The sequence below is a fragment of the Astatotilapia calliptera genome, chromosome 4 (assembly GCF_964374335.1).
Source record: "Astatotilapia calliptera chromosome 4, fAstCal68.1, whole genome shotgun sequence".
Lineage (NCBI taxonomy): Eukaryota > Metazoa > Chordata > Actinopteri > Cichliformes > Cichlidae > Astatotilapia > Astatotilapia calliptera.
This window is the reverse complement of record NC_137425.1, coordinates 2805841-2824307: the sequence shown is the minus strand read 5'-3', so window position 1 is coordinate 2824307 and position 18467 is coordinate 2805841. Positions and strand designations below refer to the sequence as shown.

The 18467-nt window shown below is 41.5% G+C and overlaps 2 protein-coding genes across 2 annotated transcripts in view; both read left to right on the top strand.

The window, feature by feature from the left end:
- The window catches only part of LOC113020221 (C-reactive protein-like), a 438825-nt gene that overhangs the window by 203235 nt on the left and 217123 nt on the right, over window positions 1-18467 (top strand). The gene's annotated exons all lie outside the window — the stretch shown is intronic.
- grin2ca (glutamate receptor, ionotropic, N-methyl D-aspartate 2Ca) overlaps window positions 1-18467 on the top strand; it is a 74965-nt gene that overhangs the window by 27834 nt on the left and 28664 nt on the right. Inside the window, exons 3-4 of the mRNA XM_026163995.2 lie at window positions 11018-11619; window positions 15944-16058. Coding sequence (XP_026019780.1) covers window positions 11018-11619; window positions 15944-16058 — 717 coding nt within the window. The remainder of the gene's footprint in view (window positions 1-11017; window positions 11620-15943; window positions 16059-18467) is intronic.

Below are 18467 nucleotides of genomic sequence, written 5' to 3'. Positions count from 1 at the left end.
AGTGCACCCTAAATCGTCTAAATATTCTCAAGGGATAAAAGTTAACGGCTCTGAACATTAAAATCCTCCAAAAGAAGTCGAAGTAAATGATTAATAAAATAAAAATGTGGAGAACTTTATAATCTAGGGGAAAAGAGTCAGACAACATTATAAATAAAGGTTTTACAGATAAAAGCAAAGCTGGAAGTTCAAAAAAACAACAAAAACTTTTAGAGCGACTGATATAAAATATGTCATAAAGATTATAAATTACCTGAAGGAAGAAGAAGATGATCTGTAATTGTCTGTCAGACTGTTATAGACCAAATAAAACACCAAAAAGCACTGTTTTTAGACAGCAAAAGTGCCATAATTTATGCTTTATTCAGTAGCATTTTAATATTTGATCGCTGAAAAGGTAAAAATGTGCAAACAGTAATGAACGAGCTGCACAGAGATGATTTTGGTCTAACCTTCTTTGAGTTTCCCCTTAATCAGGAATGCCATTCACCAATTGATTTATGGGGTGCTGTCAAGGGTAGTCAACAAGGCAATGGAGCTCATTCATTTTTCATACATATCACTGAAAGCACAGAGTTTGAGCCCTATGAAAGCGACAGCATGAAATTAGGTGATAAACCGATTGCTATCCTCAGGACATTTCTGTTTGTCGATTGGCAACATCAGAGCTGACGTGCCATTATACGCCTCATTTTCTATTCCTATCACAAACAGCCATTAAAAAACTAATGCTGGGCCGAAGACTCAATTAAGAATATTGCTTTTTCGTGTAATTATAGTATTGGAACTCATTCAGCTAGCAGTCACGTCAGGATCAGATGACCAAGGGAAGCTTTAGATCAATCAGTTCCCAGGAGCCTCCTCAGTGTCTAAACACTGGATAAAATCAATATCAATAATCACGGCTGACACAAATCACCGACAGGTTTGGGAAGCCCGAAGAACGCGCACCTGGTAAAGCTGGTCAAACAAGGAACAAACGCATCAACTTTCAAGAGGTACAAGAACCATCAGACTCCAAAGAAAGAAAACAGAGGACAAGATTAGCAGGTCTACTTGCTTTTATTTAATTTGATACACTAGAGACTTGAAATAAACTATTCCAACATCAAAGTGCCACAATTACACAAACTCACAACCGCTTGAGTCAGCTGTAGACAAACACCTGTTGTGTTTCGGAAAAGTTACTGTGTTTGGCGGTGGAGGCGGCGGAGTTTCCAAACTCGAGGGGTAGACTTGAACTGATACGGATTCTTTCTGTGTTTGTGGCGTTACTCTCTGTGCTGGTTGAGCTGCATGCTTCATGCCTGCTGCCGTCTGCTGCAGCTACAACGCTGAATGTGGATCACAACCTTTTATTCGTTCAACCAGTGACAACAAAAGTCGCTTATCATTGTTAGAAAAGATCCTTAAACTGCCACAGACACAGAGTCATCATATCCAGAAAAACAACATAGTCTAGCCAAATGACTCTAGTTGGAAATGAATAATAGTTCTTGGTGCAGTTTTTATTTTAGTGACGTTGTCATAAAACGGTAAGAGAAGTATTTTGGGGGGTTTAATCTGTAAGTGAGGGCAGGAAGGATTGATCCACCATCTTCAGTAACGTGGATTCTGTATAGTCTGCTGTGATGAAGAGAGCTGAACGTAAAGCTGAACGTGAAGCTGGTCGTTCTACATTTGTGGATAGTGACTAGGGATGACTAGGGATGGGTATCGTTTAGGTTTTATCCGAGACCGGTGCCAAACCGGTACTTTTGAAACGGTGCCGGTGCTTAAACGGTGCTCAAACCGGTGCTTAAAGAATGGAGAACACAAAATTGGTCCAAAAACCTCTCATGTTCAGCTGTTTTTTGTAAAAAGATAACAATGTTAGCCTTTTCTGCAGCTATGGGGCATATATGTTATCACTCTTGGCTGGAAGCTTAAACAATGGAAAAAACACAAACTTTGTCCAAAAACCTCTCATGTTCAGCTGTTTCCCTCTTTTTCTTTGGTCATTTTAGCCTTTTTGGCCAGGGTGAAGGGAGTATCTGCCATCAAACAAGAAGACAGCCGCATGAAGCTATGATGGTGTTTGCTAGTTCACCTTACATGCATTAATGTAATAACGTGGTTAGCCTACTCAACGTAAATTACACACGAACAACATTAAGCTACTCACGCAGAGAAGAACGGCTGCTGCTGCATCATCATCCGTCATCATTTCTGCTACACTGGCAGGGCTAGGGGCCAGGACTCTCCTCTACGGGTTTTTGGGGGATGTTGCAAACTCAGGGTCCGATAACAGGCACCACACCCGCAGTAGATGTGCTCGGTGTGAGGTCTCGCAGCAAGCTATCAAATACGGCGCATTTCTGGGCTTTTAAAAAAAACGCTATGTGTCGCCAGGTGTTTCATCGGATTCTTGGTGTTACCTCCTTTGACAGTATCACAGTATCAGCTTAAAGCACTTGTTGCAGGCTGCTGAGTTTGCATCTTTTGCTGTGAAGTACAGCCAGACTTTGACCGCTTCGCCTTGGACATTTTTAATCTGTAGCTCTGCTATAAAAGAACGTACGTACCTGGCCCCGCCTACTATCCTCGGAAACGTAAAATGATTGGCTAGAATCTAAAGTGTATCACAGCTCAGGAAAAAAAAGCACCGAAATAAAGCACCGAAATGTGCGCTGCTTTTCGGTCTGGTTACTACCGTTTATGTCAGAACTGGTGCCATCATGGCACTGGATACCGGTACCCATCCCTAATAGTGACTAAAAAACAAGATGGCAGATACAAGTGTTAGAAGTCAGGTTCTTAATTTCGTCATCTACTCGAAGAGAGAGGCTGAGGAGCTGGGTAATTTGAGAGAGGCTGAGGGTGGAGCCACTACATCACCATCAAAAGAGCATCTGAAAGCATTCGGGCATCTGACCAAGATGCCCCCCGGACACCTCCTATGTGAGGAGACTTGATGTTTTTGATGGATGAACAGATGATGGATGTATGGATGGATTTAATTCAGTTTTATTTTTAATAATAATAGAGAGAAAACCCAAACATTCAAACGTCCCCCTTTGAACAAGCACTTGGCAACAGTGTGGCTACACATTCTCAACGTGTCTGATGTAATTTCGCTGAACAGGGGAGCATAAATTCAACTTTTCTCTCATTATCCATTTAGTTCAATATCCTGACCTAAAATCCAAAGTACTCTTTGAAGCATCCATTCTGTAGTGTGACAGATCACATCCTCCGAGCAAGACCGTCTGCACAAAGTGTACAAAATGTATGACAGAAAGGACCAAAAAACCCTGATTGTCTTTGCAAGAACAAGAGCCTGAGGCTTTTCTCAAAACTAGAGCACTTCTTTTTTTTCAGACTCTGCCGTGTCTACTTTTGGAACTCACTTGTGCCCACTTCTCAAGTCCTGCATGTCAAAACTCACAGAAATAAGAGGATAACCTGTCTAGACTGAAGCAGACAGACTCCTGAACGGTCACAGAAAGCAGCCAGCGGTAAAAAGGACAAGTGTTAGCAGAGTCAGTACATGTGTATATGCAGCGTCACGTTCAGCTATCGGCTCCAGTGAGATTCATTAGGTCGGGTCCAGAGAGGCCCGTGTGTATTTTTTTTAAAAGTATTTATCAGCTCAAATCCCTGATATTTATTAGTTTATTGATGATTTTCCAATTTTCTGTTCACGTGCAACTATGGCTCATCTCAACCAGCTCATGACAACTAAGATTAAATTGATGACACTGCAAACCTACCTAATTATAATTTATAACATCAATCTGTCACATTAATCACTTTGGAAGTCTTTTTATCTAAAATATATAAACGCTCTGAACATGTGAACATGAGGACGTATGCTGCTAGGGCTGCTCAATTAATCGAATTTTAATCACAATTACGATCTGGGCTTTCGACGATCATTAAAAATGACTGAGACGATTATTAGCCCCTCCCTCGTGCTTTACTCTCGCGCTACTCCGTGTGGCAAATCGAGCGCACCTCTCTGCATTTCGAACACGTGTCACAACAATTAAGAGCAACGGTCTCCAACCTTTTTTGCGCCACGGACCGGTTTATGCCCGACATTATTTTCACGGACCGGCCTTTAAGGTGTCGCGGATAAATACAACAAAATAAAACTAGTACCGGTACCGAAAAAAAGAAGATTTATTCATAACACACGTGAAAAGACCCAGGAACACATATTAAACGATAAAAACGATAACAAAATAACGCTGAAAACCATACATTTCACACCTGAGCCTCAACTCTCGCGGCACGGTACCAAACGACTCACGGACCGGTACCGGTCCGAGGCCCGGGGGTTGGGGACCGCTGATTTAGAGGACCCGAGGGAAGCTCGGAAAGCTGAGCAGAAGTTATTTGGAGAGGAGAGTGACTGCTGTTGGTTGAAAAGAGAGGTAAAAAAAAACTTCAGTGGTGTGGAAACATTATGGGTTCAGTCAGACGTGGATCAAGTAGACACAGTGTGTAAACGTTGCTACAGTGTAGTAGCTGCACCACAGAGCAACACTGCAAAGTTCACTAAACACAGATGTTTACATTTTTCATTGATTTCTTATATTGCAAACATTTGCACTGTTATCAGTATTTGCACTATTTTATATTATTTTTTGACAATCTTTAAAGTCATTATTCAACACATTGTTATTGTTAAATAAATATCGTCAAATAATCGAAATCTCAATTTCAGTGAAAATAATCGTGATTATCATTTTTGCCATAATCGAGCAGCCCTATATGCTGCATCACTAAATCATGAAACGGTAAAACTGTGTGACAGCTCGACTTCTCTCTAACTCTAACCCTCATTTACCATTCGCACCGACCGATCCTCTCCACGTCAAGAATAACTGATATTTAATGAAGTCCTGTGTCTGGTTTGTTTATGCGACTGACTCGCTTACTGATGGATGTAGGGCTGCTCAATTAATCGAATTTTAATCACGATTACGATCTGGGCTTTCAACGATCATTAAAAATGACTGAGCCGATTATTAGCCCCTCCCTCATTTATCCGCGACACCTTAAAGGCCGGTCCGTGAAAATATTGTCGGGCATAAACCGGTCCGTGGCGCAAAAAAGGTTGGAGACCGCTGATTAAGAGGACCCGAGGGAAGCTCGGAAAGCTAAGCAGAAGTTATTTGGAGAGTGACTGCCGTTGGTTGAAAAGAGAGTTTAAAAAAAAAACTTCAGTGGTGTTGCACACTATTTTATATTATTTTTTTAAAGTCATTGTTAACCCTTTAAAGCCGGTCAGAGCAGCACGCTCCGTTTTGCGTAACTATTTTTAAATCCCTGTAGAACCTGAACCGTGTAAGCTAGCGCAATAATTTGTTTTGCATATGAAACCGGAGGAGTTGTACTTACATCTGATGCCATCAGCTTGTCCTCGGTCACGGTTTCGTTCCACATATAGCTTTGCAAAAATTGCATAAAAAGCGCTTGCAGGAACAAAAACATAATATTCCAGAAACAGGCTTTGCCGTTCCTATCAGCTGTTCGTAACACTTCCCACAGTGAAATGATGCACATGCTGTTTTCTTTGCAAATTTGCATCATAGGATTGTTTTTTGTTTTTCCTGCAGTATATAAAAATTGCTGTATCTCCAAAATAAAACTATGAAGACACTCAAAATAAATTTCCTGTTGTTGTAAACTATTTTTTGCAACTTTATTGTATTTAAAGTTTTGAGGGATAAGCCTCTTAAATTTCTCCAAGTAGAAATATATGTAAACAAAACAAAAGCGATTTTCAATTTTTTTTTGTAGTTTATTGCACTTTTTTGCAATTTATGTAATTACTATGCACTTAATGCATACATATTATTAAAATATGGGCTATAACAGTTGTATTGATGTATAGCAACTTGAAATGCTCCTACAAATGGCACTACAGCATGTAAAAAAATAATATAAGCTCTGGTGGACTTGGTTCTATAGTAGGTCTTAAAGGGTTAAATAAATATCGTCAAATAATCGTGATCTCAATTTCAGTGAAAATAATCGTGATTATCATTTTTGCCATAATCGAGCAGCCCTAGATGGAGGGATTTAATAAAAGTTAAACAGACCGAAGCAACAAACAACTTCATCCCCAGTTAACATTTTGTCAAACCAAGATTAGGCAACATTTACCGATGAGTCTCATTAACAACCGCTCACAGCGAGCTCTGTGCACCACGAGAACTGAGCGTGTAAACTGTAAGTCTGCCTCTGTCGATATTTATAGACCCGTGTTGGTGCTGAAACGTGGAAGTAGTGGGACGTTTCACAAAGGACGGGCTTTGAGGCGTCTTCATTCTTGGTAACACAGAATTAATGGTTTCGGTGACTTAGTGCAGAATTAGCTTCTGTGCTCGGATGTGCGTTATTTCAGTGTCGCTGCACGCCACCTATACAGTCCTGTTTTGTGATAAATGCCACAGGGAGCCGTGTGTCTGTCCCTGGTCAACGTGCAGGATCTACGTGACGTCAGCAGCACAGGAAGACGGTGCCAGGGCGCTTCCTGCTGCGCGGCGGAGGCAGACATATGTCGCAGCAAAGCGCCGTGGCCAGAAGTCACTCTTCATAGAGGGACGGAGGGAGAGGAAGGGGAGATGGCTGCAGTTGAGTCATGTGATCAGGGGAGCCATACACCGCTTTGTGTTCCATATCTTTAGTGCCAAATTTCACTCACTGCCACAACACATTTACCTCAGTACATCCTTTCATCGTGGTCCTATCCCAGCATGCTCCTCTGTCACACCAACCCTCTGTACCTCCTTCTTCACTACATCGACGGATCTTCTTTGAGGTCTTCCTCTGGCAGCTCCATGTCCAAACCCTCTCAGCCTCTCTGACTCACATCTGTCCCTCTGATGGACTCATTTCTGGTCTCCTGTCTTGTTCTCAGCGCCACCGTCTCTGAACCGTCCATCACAGCACGTCTCTCTCCATCATCTTGCAAACATTCTCTTGCTGCTATCTTTCTATCACAAATCACCCGTCAGTGTGTCCTTGATCCCTGACTCAAATATCTTATTTTCTTTAGATTGTTGGATACAGTCCAAGCCTATCAATAGATATCACCCACCTGAGTCATTCAAATAACCTTCAGCTATGAGCTAGGATATTTCTGAGCCCGTAAAGGTCAGTTATTGTGTATTTTTAACTATTAAATTTAATATATATCCTTCAATACATATTTTAATAAATAAAATAAATTAAACAGCCATTTAAAAAGACAGCTAAAGGTCTGTTACAATGTTGGACGTCATCCAACCCATCATCCTCGGAGGTTTTGCTCTTGTGATGGATTTGAGTTTGCCCTTTCTGTGCTGTGTAGCAACATGAAACACATAAAACACAATGGTGTCCGGACTTTGATTAATCATCGTCATTGCAATCTCAATAATTCTCAAGTGGAGAAAAGGTTGAAACATAACCTGTGCAAACAACAAGCAAAAAGTTAAAATAACCAAGATTTTTGGACCTGATTTGCAACAGGAGCGCCTCATTTCGCCAAACATAGAAACTAGGGCTGCACAATTGATAAAATTTGAGTCTCAATCTTAAATTTCTGGCTTCCCACAGTTAACTAAATATAATTAAGCAACAATAAAACTGCTCTGCCAAATAGAAATCAAAGCAAACCCCAATCAAACGCTTGCTAAATGACCACACGGCTCTGTGTGCCAATAACAGCTGTTCCTGCACCGCACAGCCTGAAGTCTCCAGAATGAAGAAAGAACAAACTGTGAGACAACAGATCTACAACAAAATTAAACGGTCTGGTCCGTTGTTAGAGATAATCTTGATATGGGGAAAGTTAACTAACACAAATCATACACAAAGATGTGGGTCTGAACTGCAAAGCAACACAACCTGAAAACCACACCACAGACTGCAGTTTATCGCCCAACATTAACAACATCGTCAATAAAAACAAGCGTGTACAAAACATCAGTGTATCCATCGATACACAAAGATGCACTGAAATTATCAAGGAGACACACAGGCACAACTTTTAGTGTTGGAGATAATCACAATAGATCATCTAAACTCTGTAAGGTTTTCAAACCTTTACAAAGAAAATGTCAGGCTGCAAAGAACGTCTCCACGTGGACATTTAAGAGCATCATCAGGACTTGTTCTGAAAACTCTTAGAGGGTTTTTGTCTGTCTGCACTTATGCACGATTTCTAAAACTATGTTTGTAAACAGATATCAGTTTAGCATATTTTAAACTTCTGAATGTAATCTCAGCCTTCAGATGCTAAGCTTTTCACTCAATGGCTGTAATCTTCTTTGGGACTGTGGACCATTACTGTGACACTGTGGAAGTACAGCTTACTGCGCAAACAGAGTCACGGACAGCAGTTTGTATGTATAGTATTCAAGCTACTCATTAGAGACAACTGCAAGTCAGAAAAAGCAATTTAGAGACTGCTTGTGATCTATTTCAAAGAACAAAACAAAGCAGACACAATATTTCTGTCCTTTTGGGCTCGTGCAAACCTTTCTGCCTTTACGCCAAATTTAATTTGACCCATTTCAAGATTTAAATCTGCATTTTATGCCTAAAAAGGTGGAGAATTCATTTAACATTATATGGAAATGACTGGTGACGACTGGTTCCCTTCCATACCACATGCACTGGACAGTACTCTGCATGCTGTGCACACTGACAAGGCGGTCGTGACTTCAGGCTTTAAACTGCAGCTGAGCCTGTGGTAACGCCCCAGGCTCACTCTGGCTGCACTACCAGTCTGCTCTCTGCTAATTGAGGCGTTGAGACTGTAGTTTGCAGGCAGCTTTAATCTGACACACCCGTGGGCTAGCAACCATCTACAAAGCATACAGAAACACAAGCCCGTACACACAGACGCACACCTGCACAGACACTCGATGGCTCCTCGGCACCTGTTAGGATCACACTTGTAGGGGTGAGGCAATAACGCTGACAGATTTGCTGTGCAGTGAGGGGAGGTAAATTTGTAGATTTATATGATTCAAGGAGAGATTCTTCAGCTCCCCCGTGACCAACCTGCATAAAGACCCTGCACCCAGTATAGATGTGTATAGACAACCAGCATCCAGAACAGTCTAATCCATCTTAGTCCACAGCAGGATGTTACACACCGAGTTTCCCAAAAGGTCCAGAGACCCAATGTAACTTATGCAAATATTAATCTGTAACACATTTAAACAAAACCATATTAGCATTCATTGCAGCTGCGTGTTTGTCCACCCATGCATGAACGACTTTTATCACGCTTCTTCCCTGTTCAGGGACGAGTGTGAGGAAACAAGGGCAGTGGCAAGCGAAGCAAGTCAACAGAAAAGGAAAATATTTTCATAGCTGCGGGCAGAGTAGAGTCACAGGCACAAAGTCAGTGGATTTAACCATGACGTCTGAAACCGTAAGACCCTCATACATCACAAAACCGCTACACTTCTCTCAAGGACGACGAGGAAACAGAATGAATAAGCTCAGAGGCCCGTCTGAGGATACACGACGCCTCCTTTTTTTGAGCTCTGAGGGCGCGCTGCTCAGGATGAAGTGGTTTTTCCCCAGAGTGATAGAGGGTCAAGTGGGGGCCACCTACCTATCAGCCTGAGGGTGGCAAAAAAGGCTTTTATTAGAGCAAGAACACAACCGAGTCCAAAGTTACGCTTTTCACAATTTTGGAACGATGCATTAAAGACAAACAACTAAGATTAATCGTGTTGATAAAAATTATCCATCATCATTAAACCTCCAGAAGAAAACAAAATGTATTCACAACAAAACTTTGTGCACTCAGTCACGCTAATGTCACGCCGCTCCAAATGATTCACGGTCTGATGGCGGCGTTTGTTTTGCTGAGCAGTGCGGTACAGTACAAATGATACAGAATGATTGGGATCTGCTGACGAATCGATCAATAATCCTTCATCTCAATCGCTCTCACGTTAACTGTGATACCCTGCTATCATTTCTGAGAAGTGATGCTATCATCATTTACAACAGCCTCATAGTTTGCTACTGTCTCATAAGACAAGTCTTGTGAAATAAGTCAGTCTTAAAATATCACTTAGTGATTAATTATGTCTATGTTTTAATAAGTTGTCTATTTTAAGTAACAGTGTCCACCTGACCTATAGAGGATGCTTCATTCAATGCAATAAACCAATCATTAAACACAAATGTTACTTTTGTTTCAGTAGAAAGTGTCTCTACTGCCACTTTAAGAAAGTATTCCTTTGTGCCAGAAAGACTTTAACACATCTTACCAAGGATAATTTACAGCCACTTTGTCTTTAATTCTGTGCTGATTCATTGCCGTTAAATGTTTCAGACAGCGGGTTTAAATGGTAGCTCATCACTAAATCAACTAAATCACAGTAAAGAAAAAGAAAAACGGCTTTTCGGTTGAATCTCAGTCAAAACCCAATCACAGCTGCCGCAGCTAACAAAGCTTCGCTTCACCAGAAAAGTTGCATTAAAATAAAGAGGTGGGGCTGTGTCTCATACCACGAGATCATACAAACTATTTTCTCACCACTCCACCGCTTTTTCCTGATAATACACTTAACAGAAAACCCATCCTTATTCCTCCCCTCAAGGTCAGTGCATTTTCAGAGGAGACAGGTGAAACGGCGCAGGTTCTGGCCATCCCTCTGCGTTTGCAAGTATGGATGGCATCCACTGTTTGTACGGCAAAAATAAGACACGTGGGTTTAAGTGATGAATGAGTCTGCAGCTCCTGGTGGAGCAAAATAAAACAGAACCACTTAGCTCTTGTCAAAGCTGCACTGCAGACTGGTTGGGCGACTCTCTTCCAGGTGTCCGAGGATGAATTATGTGTGTGTGCAGGCTTAGTGGTATGAGGGGGGTCCTCAAGATGTTGCAGCACATTTTCCAAACTGAATTGAGATAATCATTTGCTTTTTAATCAGCAACAAATTGTGTAGTGTGTGCCAACAAAGCATGAAGGTGTTTCCCAACGTCACACCATATTGTCCTCTCCCTCCAGGGTGAGGGCTCCAACTTCCTCCAGCTGGGCTCCTCCATCGAGCAGCAGATCAACGGTATGTTCAAGGTGATGGAGGAATACAACTGGGACAGCTTTGTGGTCATAACCAGCCTCTACCCGGGTTACGAAGCCTACGTGGATTACATCAAGTCCTTTACTGACACCAGCTACTTCATATGGGATCTGCAGGATGTTCTGACCTTCGACATGTCCACTGACATCACGAACGACATACGAGCGCGGAGGCTGCTGCAGCAGATAGACGCCCAGGTGCTGCTGGTCTACTGCTCCCACGAAGAGGCCCAGTACCTGTTTGCCATGGCAGGAGAGGTCGGATTAGTGGGACCAGACTACATCTGGATTATCCCGAGCCTGGCTGTGGGAAACCCAGACATCCCTCCACCCGACAGCTTCCCGGTGGGGCTCATCAGCATCATTACGGACCGGTGGAGGATGAGCCTGAGGAAAAGGGTGCGCGACGGGGTGGCTATCGTCGTGAAAGGTGTCCAGAGTTTTCGAAAACAAAGAGGCTTCGTTCCCGAGGGCCACAGCGACTGTCACAACCCTGTCAAGGCGGTAGCTACCAATGACACCCTGTTCAGGTAAGCTACGATGTTGTGGGCAGCGCCTTTACTTTACTACCAACTGTTTCTGTCTGGTCTGCTGTTACATATCCTTAATGTAAAAGAATTAAATTCTTTATAATATGATAAGTAAACTGCTAATGAAGCAGTGCCACCGGCCTCAAACTGTGTGACACAGTTTAAGCTTATAAGAAAAAAATTAATTAATTAAAAGAGGTCACATGGACACTGTCAGGTAAAGTTGCCATAACAAAAGTTCACACCTCTAATTTATCTGTAGATAAATTCAAATTCATATACTTACCTTCAGGAGAAGAATTTATTTTATTTTATTAAGCTCCATCTACAGGTACAGGTATAAAAAGATTACTCCTCAGACTGCTTAAAATCACTTCAACGACATTTAAGACTAAACTTGCACTCGAAGTGAACATAAACTCCCCACAGAAAGGAAACAGGAAGTAAAATCAATTTATTTAGCTTAAATTTACACATTTTAATATATTTTTAAGACTTTTGAAACACTAATAAATTAGCCATTATATCTCATCTGTTATAAAATATACAGGTTTATTCAAACTGTGAAAAAGTTCAATTCATTCATCACTTGCGTGATAACAAGGTTAAATGTGATTTGGTGCTGACATGCAGGTATACTCTGTCACAGCTGTGGAAATTCTCACAATAATGTGACTAAAAACTTTTAACAACTAAACTCAGTTTAATAAGCCTCCTAATGAGGAGCATCACAGGAAAGATTGGGAAAAAGAGCAGGAAGTATTAGATTTTACTGGCTAGCAGTTTGCAGGTGTGTGTTACCACAACTACACAATCCTCCTAGGACCTCGAAGTAATTTCACCCCAAAGTCAGACTGTGCAACGCTCAGAGAAACAAAAAAAACAAGAGCTAGATTTCAGTTAGCATGTTAAATGTGACATCATGACAGCACGACTAGAAAAAGAGAGAAAAAAAACATGGCAGCTTACTTGCTCAGGTCTGCATCTGAACAAAACACCGCACCTTTAGAGCAAAGTCCAAAGTGCCAATGTTTGGTCATAAAACATAGACCAAGTCTGGAGAAAACCAAACAGCACAAACACATCATATAGTACCAACTGTCAGCATGGTGGTGGAGACCTGATGTTTTGGGCTCATTTTGGAGCTACAGGACGTGGGCGCCTGTGCAGTCATCAAGCCATGAAGTCCTCTGGATACTAAAATATTCTAGAATCAATCGTGAGACCATCTGTCTCCAACAGAATGGCTGAAAAAGGAAAGATTGAAGAAAGTCCCAGTCAGAGTCCCCACCTGCATCTGACTGAAGTGCTGAGACAGCTGTGAATAAATGAATGGCTGCAAAGGCCTCAATGAACTGAAACTATGTTGCAGATTAAAGTGGACGTTACAACGTCACAACGTCACAACGTTACAATGTCCAGTTATTGCTGCTCAATAGAATAGAATAGAATTCAAAAGTACATTAAAAACCACTAAATAGCAGATTCTAGAGAGACGCAGAGCCTCGCATTGTTCACGTGGTGGTTCTACAAGCTACTGAACGCAGGGGTGGACTGCAGAGAGACCTATGAAACGTCTCTTTTATGACTGTATCTCACATTTAGAAACTAAAAGGTGCACACAGAGGTGCCAGAGTCGAGCTTGCCCGTGCTTCCCCTCTCTACCAAGTTTCATAAAACTCAGAGTGGTTATTGTTTAAACTTGCTGGCAGATAAACGCTGAACACGAGTTTCTCCACTGGGAAAAACTGGTTACCGGGCCAGTCCTCGTAAATGCTGCGAGTGCCGCAGTTTGACGTTAATGGAGCTGATTGTGAGCATGAGATATGAACTCTGTACTTTATAATGTCTAGCTTGTCGTGTTTAATTGGACACTAGACTCTAAGGACAGCGCTTTAAATTTAAATTGAACCCCAGAGTTTTGGAAACGCACTCAAAAATGTACCAGCTGTTACAGCAGCTGCACAAGAGGAGCTCAAACAACTGCGAGACTTCTTCAGGACGTTAACACTTTAACACACCGACATTTATCGTCTTTTATACCATTTTATCATTTTTATGTTGCAGATAGAAAAAAACCTGCTTGCTCACTCTTTCTATGTCTATATTTTTTACTTATTTCTGTATTTATTTTGGGTGGAGTTGAGCTCTGCCACTGATTCGAAGCAGTGACGATATTTCACAGAGAAGTCAATATTTGGAGTTATTATAATAAATTAGGTTAAATTGCTCCCTGGTGGTCAGAGATCACACAGTGAGTATTCTTTCATTTTTGATATATCAAAGATAAGAATGGTAATGGCTCCGTCTTACATCTGTGAGACATGGCAAGATTGAGGTCAACAACCACTTATTTATTCATGACTGCCCATCTGTTTGATGCTGTGGAGCACATTTTATGGCGACTGTCACTCTCCCAAACTGTGTCCTCTGCCCCGCTGCCATCTATCTCCTCGTCTCTCCAGCACTGAGCGCTCTGCTGTATCTCCTGGAGGCCGCAGGGTAATTTAGTTGGCGGGCAGGGTGTTGGTAACGACGGGTAAGGGGCGTGGTTTCGCATCACCAAAAGAGTAATCTGACACCATCTGTGCCGTTGAGCACACAGGAAATCCTATTTTATTGGGAAAATGTTTTAATCAGCAAAAGGGTAGCGCTAGGAAAAAAACTGCCCCAGCAACAGCTTTTGGCTCATGTAAGCCAAGGTCATTCAGGGAGAGACTGAGGGCGTTTTGCGTGTAAATGTTTATATGTGCAGGTTTAGATGGTCACCATGGGGCACCGAACGGGACACAAGCGTCACCAGACACTCGCCTTGCATTATGAAACATCACTCTCTCCCTCTCATGTCAGAAGTCGTTTATCTTACAGAGTCTTCAGAGCCTTGGGGGGGACAAATTTTCCTTTTGTAAACCCAAACCGTCCATAAAAGAGCGGAAAATTGAGAACAGGCTTTGATAATGTACAAACCCGTCCGTTTAAACTCGCTAAACCCAGCAGGCATGATTTGAATAGCGGCAGTAACGTGAAGGTCGGCGAGAGAGAACAAAGCACTTCTGTCACCTCGTGTTTCCAGCCAGATCAAACACGAACGACGGCCTCTCCTCCCAGATTCCTCCACACATCGCTGGAGTTGGAAACAGGCTTTTGATAATGAGTCGGCTCACCTGTTAATGAGATTATTGCACGATACCAGATTAAAGAGGCTTTTCGCATAGACCTGTTCTCCTCTCAGCGGGCCTTCGTCACCTCTGCTGGAGTGTGAGAAAGCAGCACCACAGGTCTAATGTGACAGAGGATGTGGAAGCCGAAGGAGCAGGGAACCATTGTCGCTGGCGTTCTCAGATTACCCATTCAAAGGGTTTAATAATCCCAAAAAGTACATGTAAGCTCCTCCTACACCTGAGAGTTAGGACTAAAATAACTGGTTTATTAATCACTGAGTCAATCAACAGTAAAATTATTGGCAATTATCTTGGCAAGCAACAGATGTCAAACATTACTTTATCCCTGCCTCTCAGGTCAGATGATTTGTTAAATCAAAGAATTCAAACTCTTTCATTCTTGTAGCATGTTTACGTTTAACCACCCTTCTACACCTGACGGGGTAAAAAAAAAAAAAAAGTATCAGGGTGAAAATTAACACCACCCAGTTGACTTTTTTGCCAAGTATTATAGTTTTCAGCAACTGTCACATGTACCTCCTGAACAATGTCAGCCCATTCCTCTTTAACAAATCTCTCAGGATCCTGCAAATTCTCATTTGAGTTTTATCCATTAGCATGTACCTTGGTCTTCAGCCAGTTAATAACATTCACTTTGGTCTTGCAGAGTAAGTTCTTCACCAAGAGCGACACTTAGTCTGGGTCGCTGTAGCATTGGAAGACATCTCAAAAACTGTGGATCCACTGGGAACTGTTCGACTGCTGCACAGTTGTGGTTATAAGGTGGCAGTTAGTTGGCACCACATGTGAATTCATTTTTTTAGCATCTTTATTTATAACGCACTTTACATCCAACAACGTTGGCCAAAGTGCTACAAATATAAAACAAAGAGAAAATTGCATATAGAATATCTTAAAAATAAAAATAATGTAATTAATAAGCAACATTAAAAGTCATCAACAAGTCCTGCTGTGCTGAAAGCCAAGGTAAATATGTTTTAAGATGTGATTTAAAAACACGGCTTCTGTAGCAATTTTATTTGTATGTCTTGTTATATTGTTACACACATACATGTTTAAATGCTGTAAAAAAATGTTACAACTGCACAAACATATTACAAGTTCAACTCACTGATCATCTTGTTCTGGGATTTCTGTTTCAGGCACATGTTGAATGTAACATGGGAACACAATGACTTCTCCTTCAACACTCATGGTTACCTGGTGAATCCAGCCATGATAATCATCACTCTGGACAGAGAGCGACAGTGGGACAAGGTAAGATGACGGCAGCTGCTCGACTTCACACCAAATGGCTTTTTAAATGTGTGTCTGATTATTTCTGAGTGGATAAACTAACAGTTGAGCTCACACAATGAGGAGTGTTTACAGGACACTGATGTCTTTCTCTGCATGCTAACAGCAGAGTGATTTCATACATCGCCGGTCTCTTTGTATAGACTAGTTAGCGGAATCAAAGCTCCACTGATACCAATGAAATAATGAAGGATCGCCTCCTAATCACACGCAGCACATTCACACCCCTCCCCCACTGATCCCACCCTACACTTCTTCGAAGGATATTAAAGTAAAACCCACACACTCGGGAAACTTTGCTTCAGCAAGCTGCCTCATTGAGATCGAAACATTCATTGAACCAGAGGGTGAATCTGATGTAACACTAGACTGGAGGGAGTTCACTTCCTCATCAGGTTCAACAGAAAGTGCTTAATTTCACATTATGCACAAAATGAAGAGACACCAGCAGTTCAAAGCTAATTATGTGATTTTAATGTTTTAAGATGTTACTTCCTGTAACTTCCAATATGTTATTGGGACTGTGAGAAAATGGGAAGCTGTAATGGCAACGTAAACAAACAATTTGTGGATATGGAAGGAGACTGAAGCAGTTTTGTGCATCATTCAACACTACACCAAACACTATTGACTTTTGACTGTTGTCTAAATGACTTTTGTGTACATGAGACAATCAAATGTTAACAGTCAATCAATTCCAATTAATCAACTGTAAAAAAAACAATCAGAAAATAATTTAAAATCATTACGGTTGAATAAAATTCTGTGATGACTCTAGTAGAAGTAAAGCTTCTAGAGTGTAGAGACCTAAAACTGTTTTAGTCTGGATCAGTATAGTCGAAAGAAAAATTTAATAATTGGTGGGATAGCTTCATATTTCCATCAAACAAACCCAGCACAGAACAGCGCACACGACACTGATTAAGTGAGGCAACACATGGAAGGAGCTGCCGGGTTGTAAGTGGGTTACAAAGTGGCTTGCAAGCACAAACCAACTGTAGGAAAGTTAGAGCAGCCTAAACAGGACAGCCTGTGAGATCAGCCGACTGGACGCTGATCTGGTCTGCTATTGAGATCAGCTGATGTACCTCCAGCGCAACTAACTGTGGATTGTGCACATTCAAAATATATATGAATATTTAAGAAAAAGCAGCAATTTGCACATTTAAAAACTAGATCTGGAGATTATCTGGTATATTATCTTTAATCACCATTTATCTTTGGAAACAGTTTTTTTTTTTTAAATAAACGATCACTAAAAGATTGTTATTTTTGTGTCTCTATCCATCTTATTTTCTTTATATGCCATTTCTTTCTGAACAGACAAGTCTTTCCTTGGTATCTTGTCCTGGTGCATTATTCATTATGGCTCAGTCACACTAGAAAATAGGACAGCGACCGCCTTGAAACTGGGGGGGGGGGGAGGGTTGCTCCGTGTTTTCACTGAATTTGTTTGCAATCGAAAAACAATTTCAAGAAGCTGCAGTTTCTGTGCAATCGGTCATGCACAGGTTGAACGCACAAGCATGCAACACCCTCAATCTCTAGGAAACAACTTCTGACTGTAGGCAGTTGCACAGGTTTCCGCCAACTAGGCAACTTGTCTCCAAACAATTGCGATCCAACTCCTGACTCCAATTTTTAAGGTGAAGGTTTGCAAATAATGCTGTCAAATTTATACACTCATTCAAATTGCCAACACAATGCAATCAGTCGGGCTCAGTCTATGCTGATGAACACAACTCATCTGTGACATGCCTCTTTGCCAAAGACGACTCAACTGGTTGCCAACTGGTTGTATTCTGATTATACTCCTGTATAAAACCAAGGTTGCTGACACTTATATAAGGTTGCAGTTAAATTGCCGTCCTGCAGCAACAGGATCACGATTTGTGGAGGAATTTCTGTTTTGGCGAGTTTGTGGCGATACTCTGAATGCAAGCAGCTAATAAATTTATGTTTAATGTCCATTTCTGTCTGTGTAGAAGGCAACGGAGTTGTGATGTTTTTAGATTTTATCACAGTTGATCTCCATCTCACAAACAGATTGCAAGTAACTGTCGACGTGACCCAATTCAATCACAAACTGACAGCAGACTCATAGCAAACCGACTCCATTTTATTGCCTATTTATTCCCGTCTTGATGGACCAAAGTCACTTTGAAGTTAGCAGCTAGACCTGGTGCCCCTTCTGCATAGCAACGAGAAAATGAGATCACAAGTTCACAGCACACAGCTGCAATAATTTTAGTCACATCGCGGTGTCCGACTACTTTTTCCAAATCGTTCCATGCTCTTTTCTCTTTTTTTTTTAAAGTAACGACCAACAGAAAACTTCCTGGAAGTGTAACTCTGTCTCCTCTAATATGT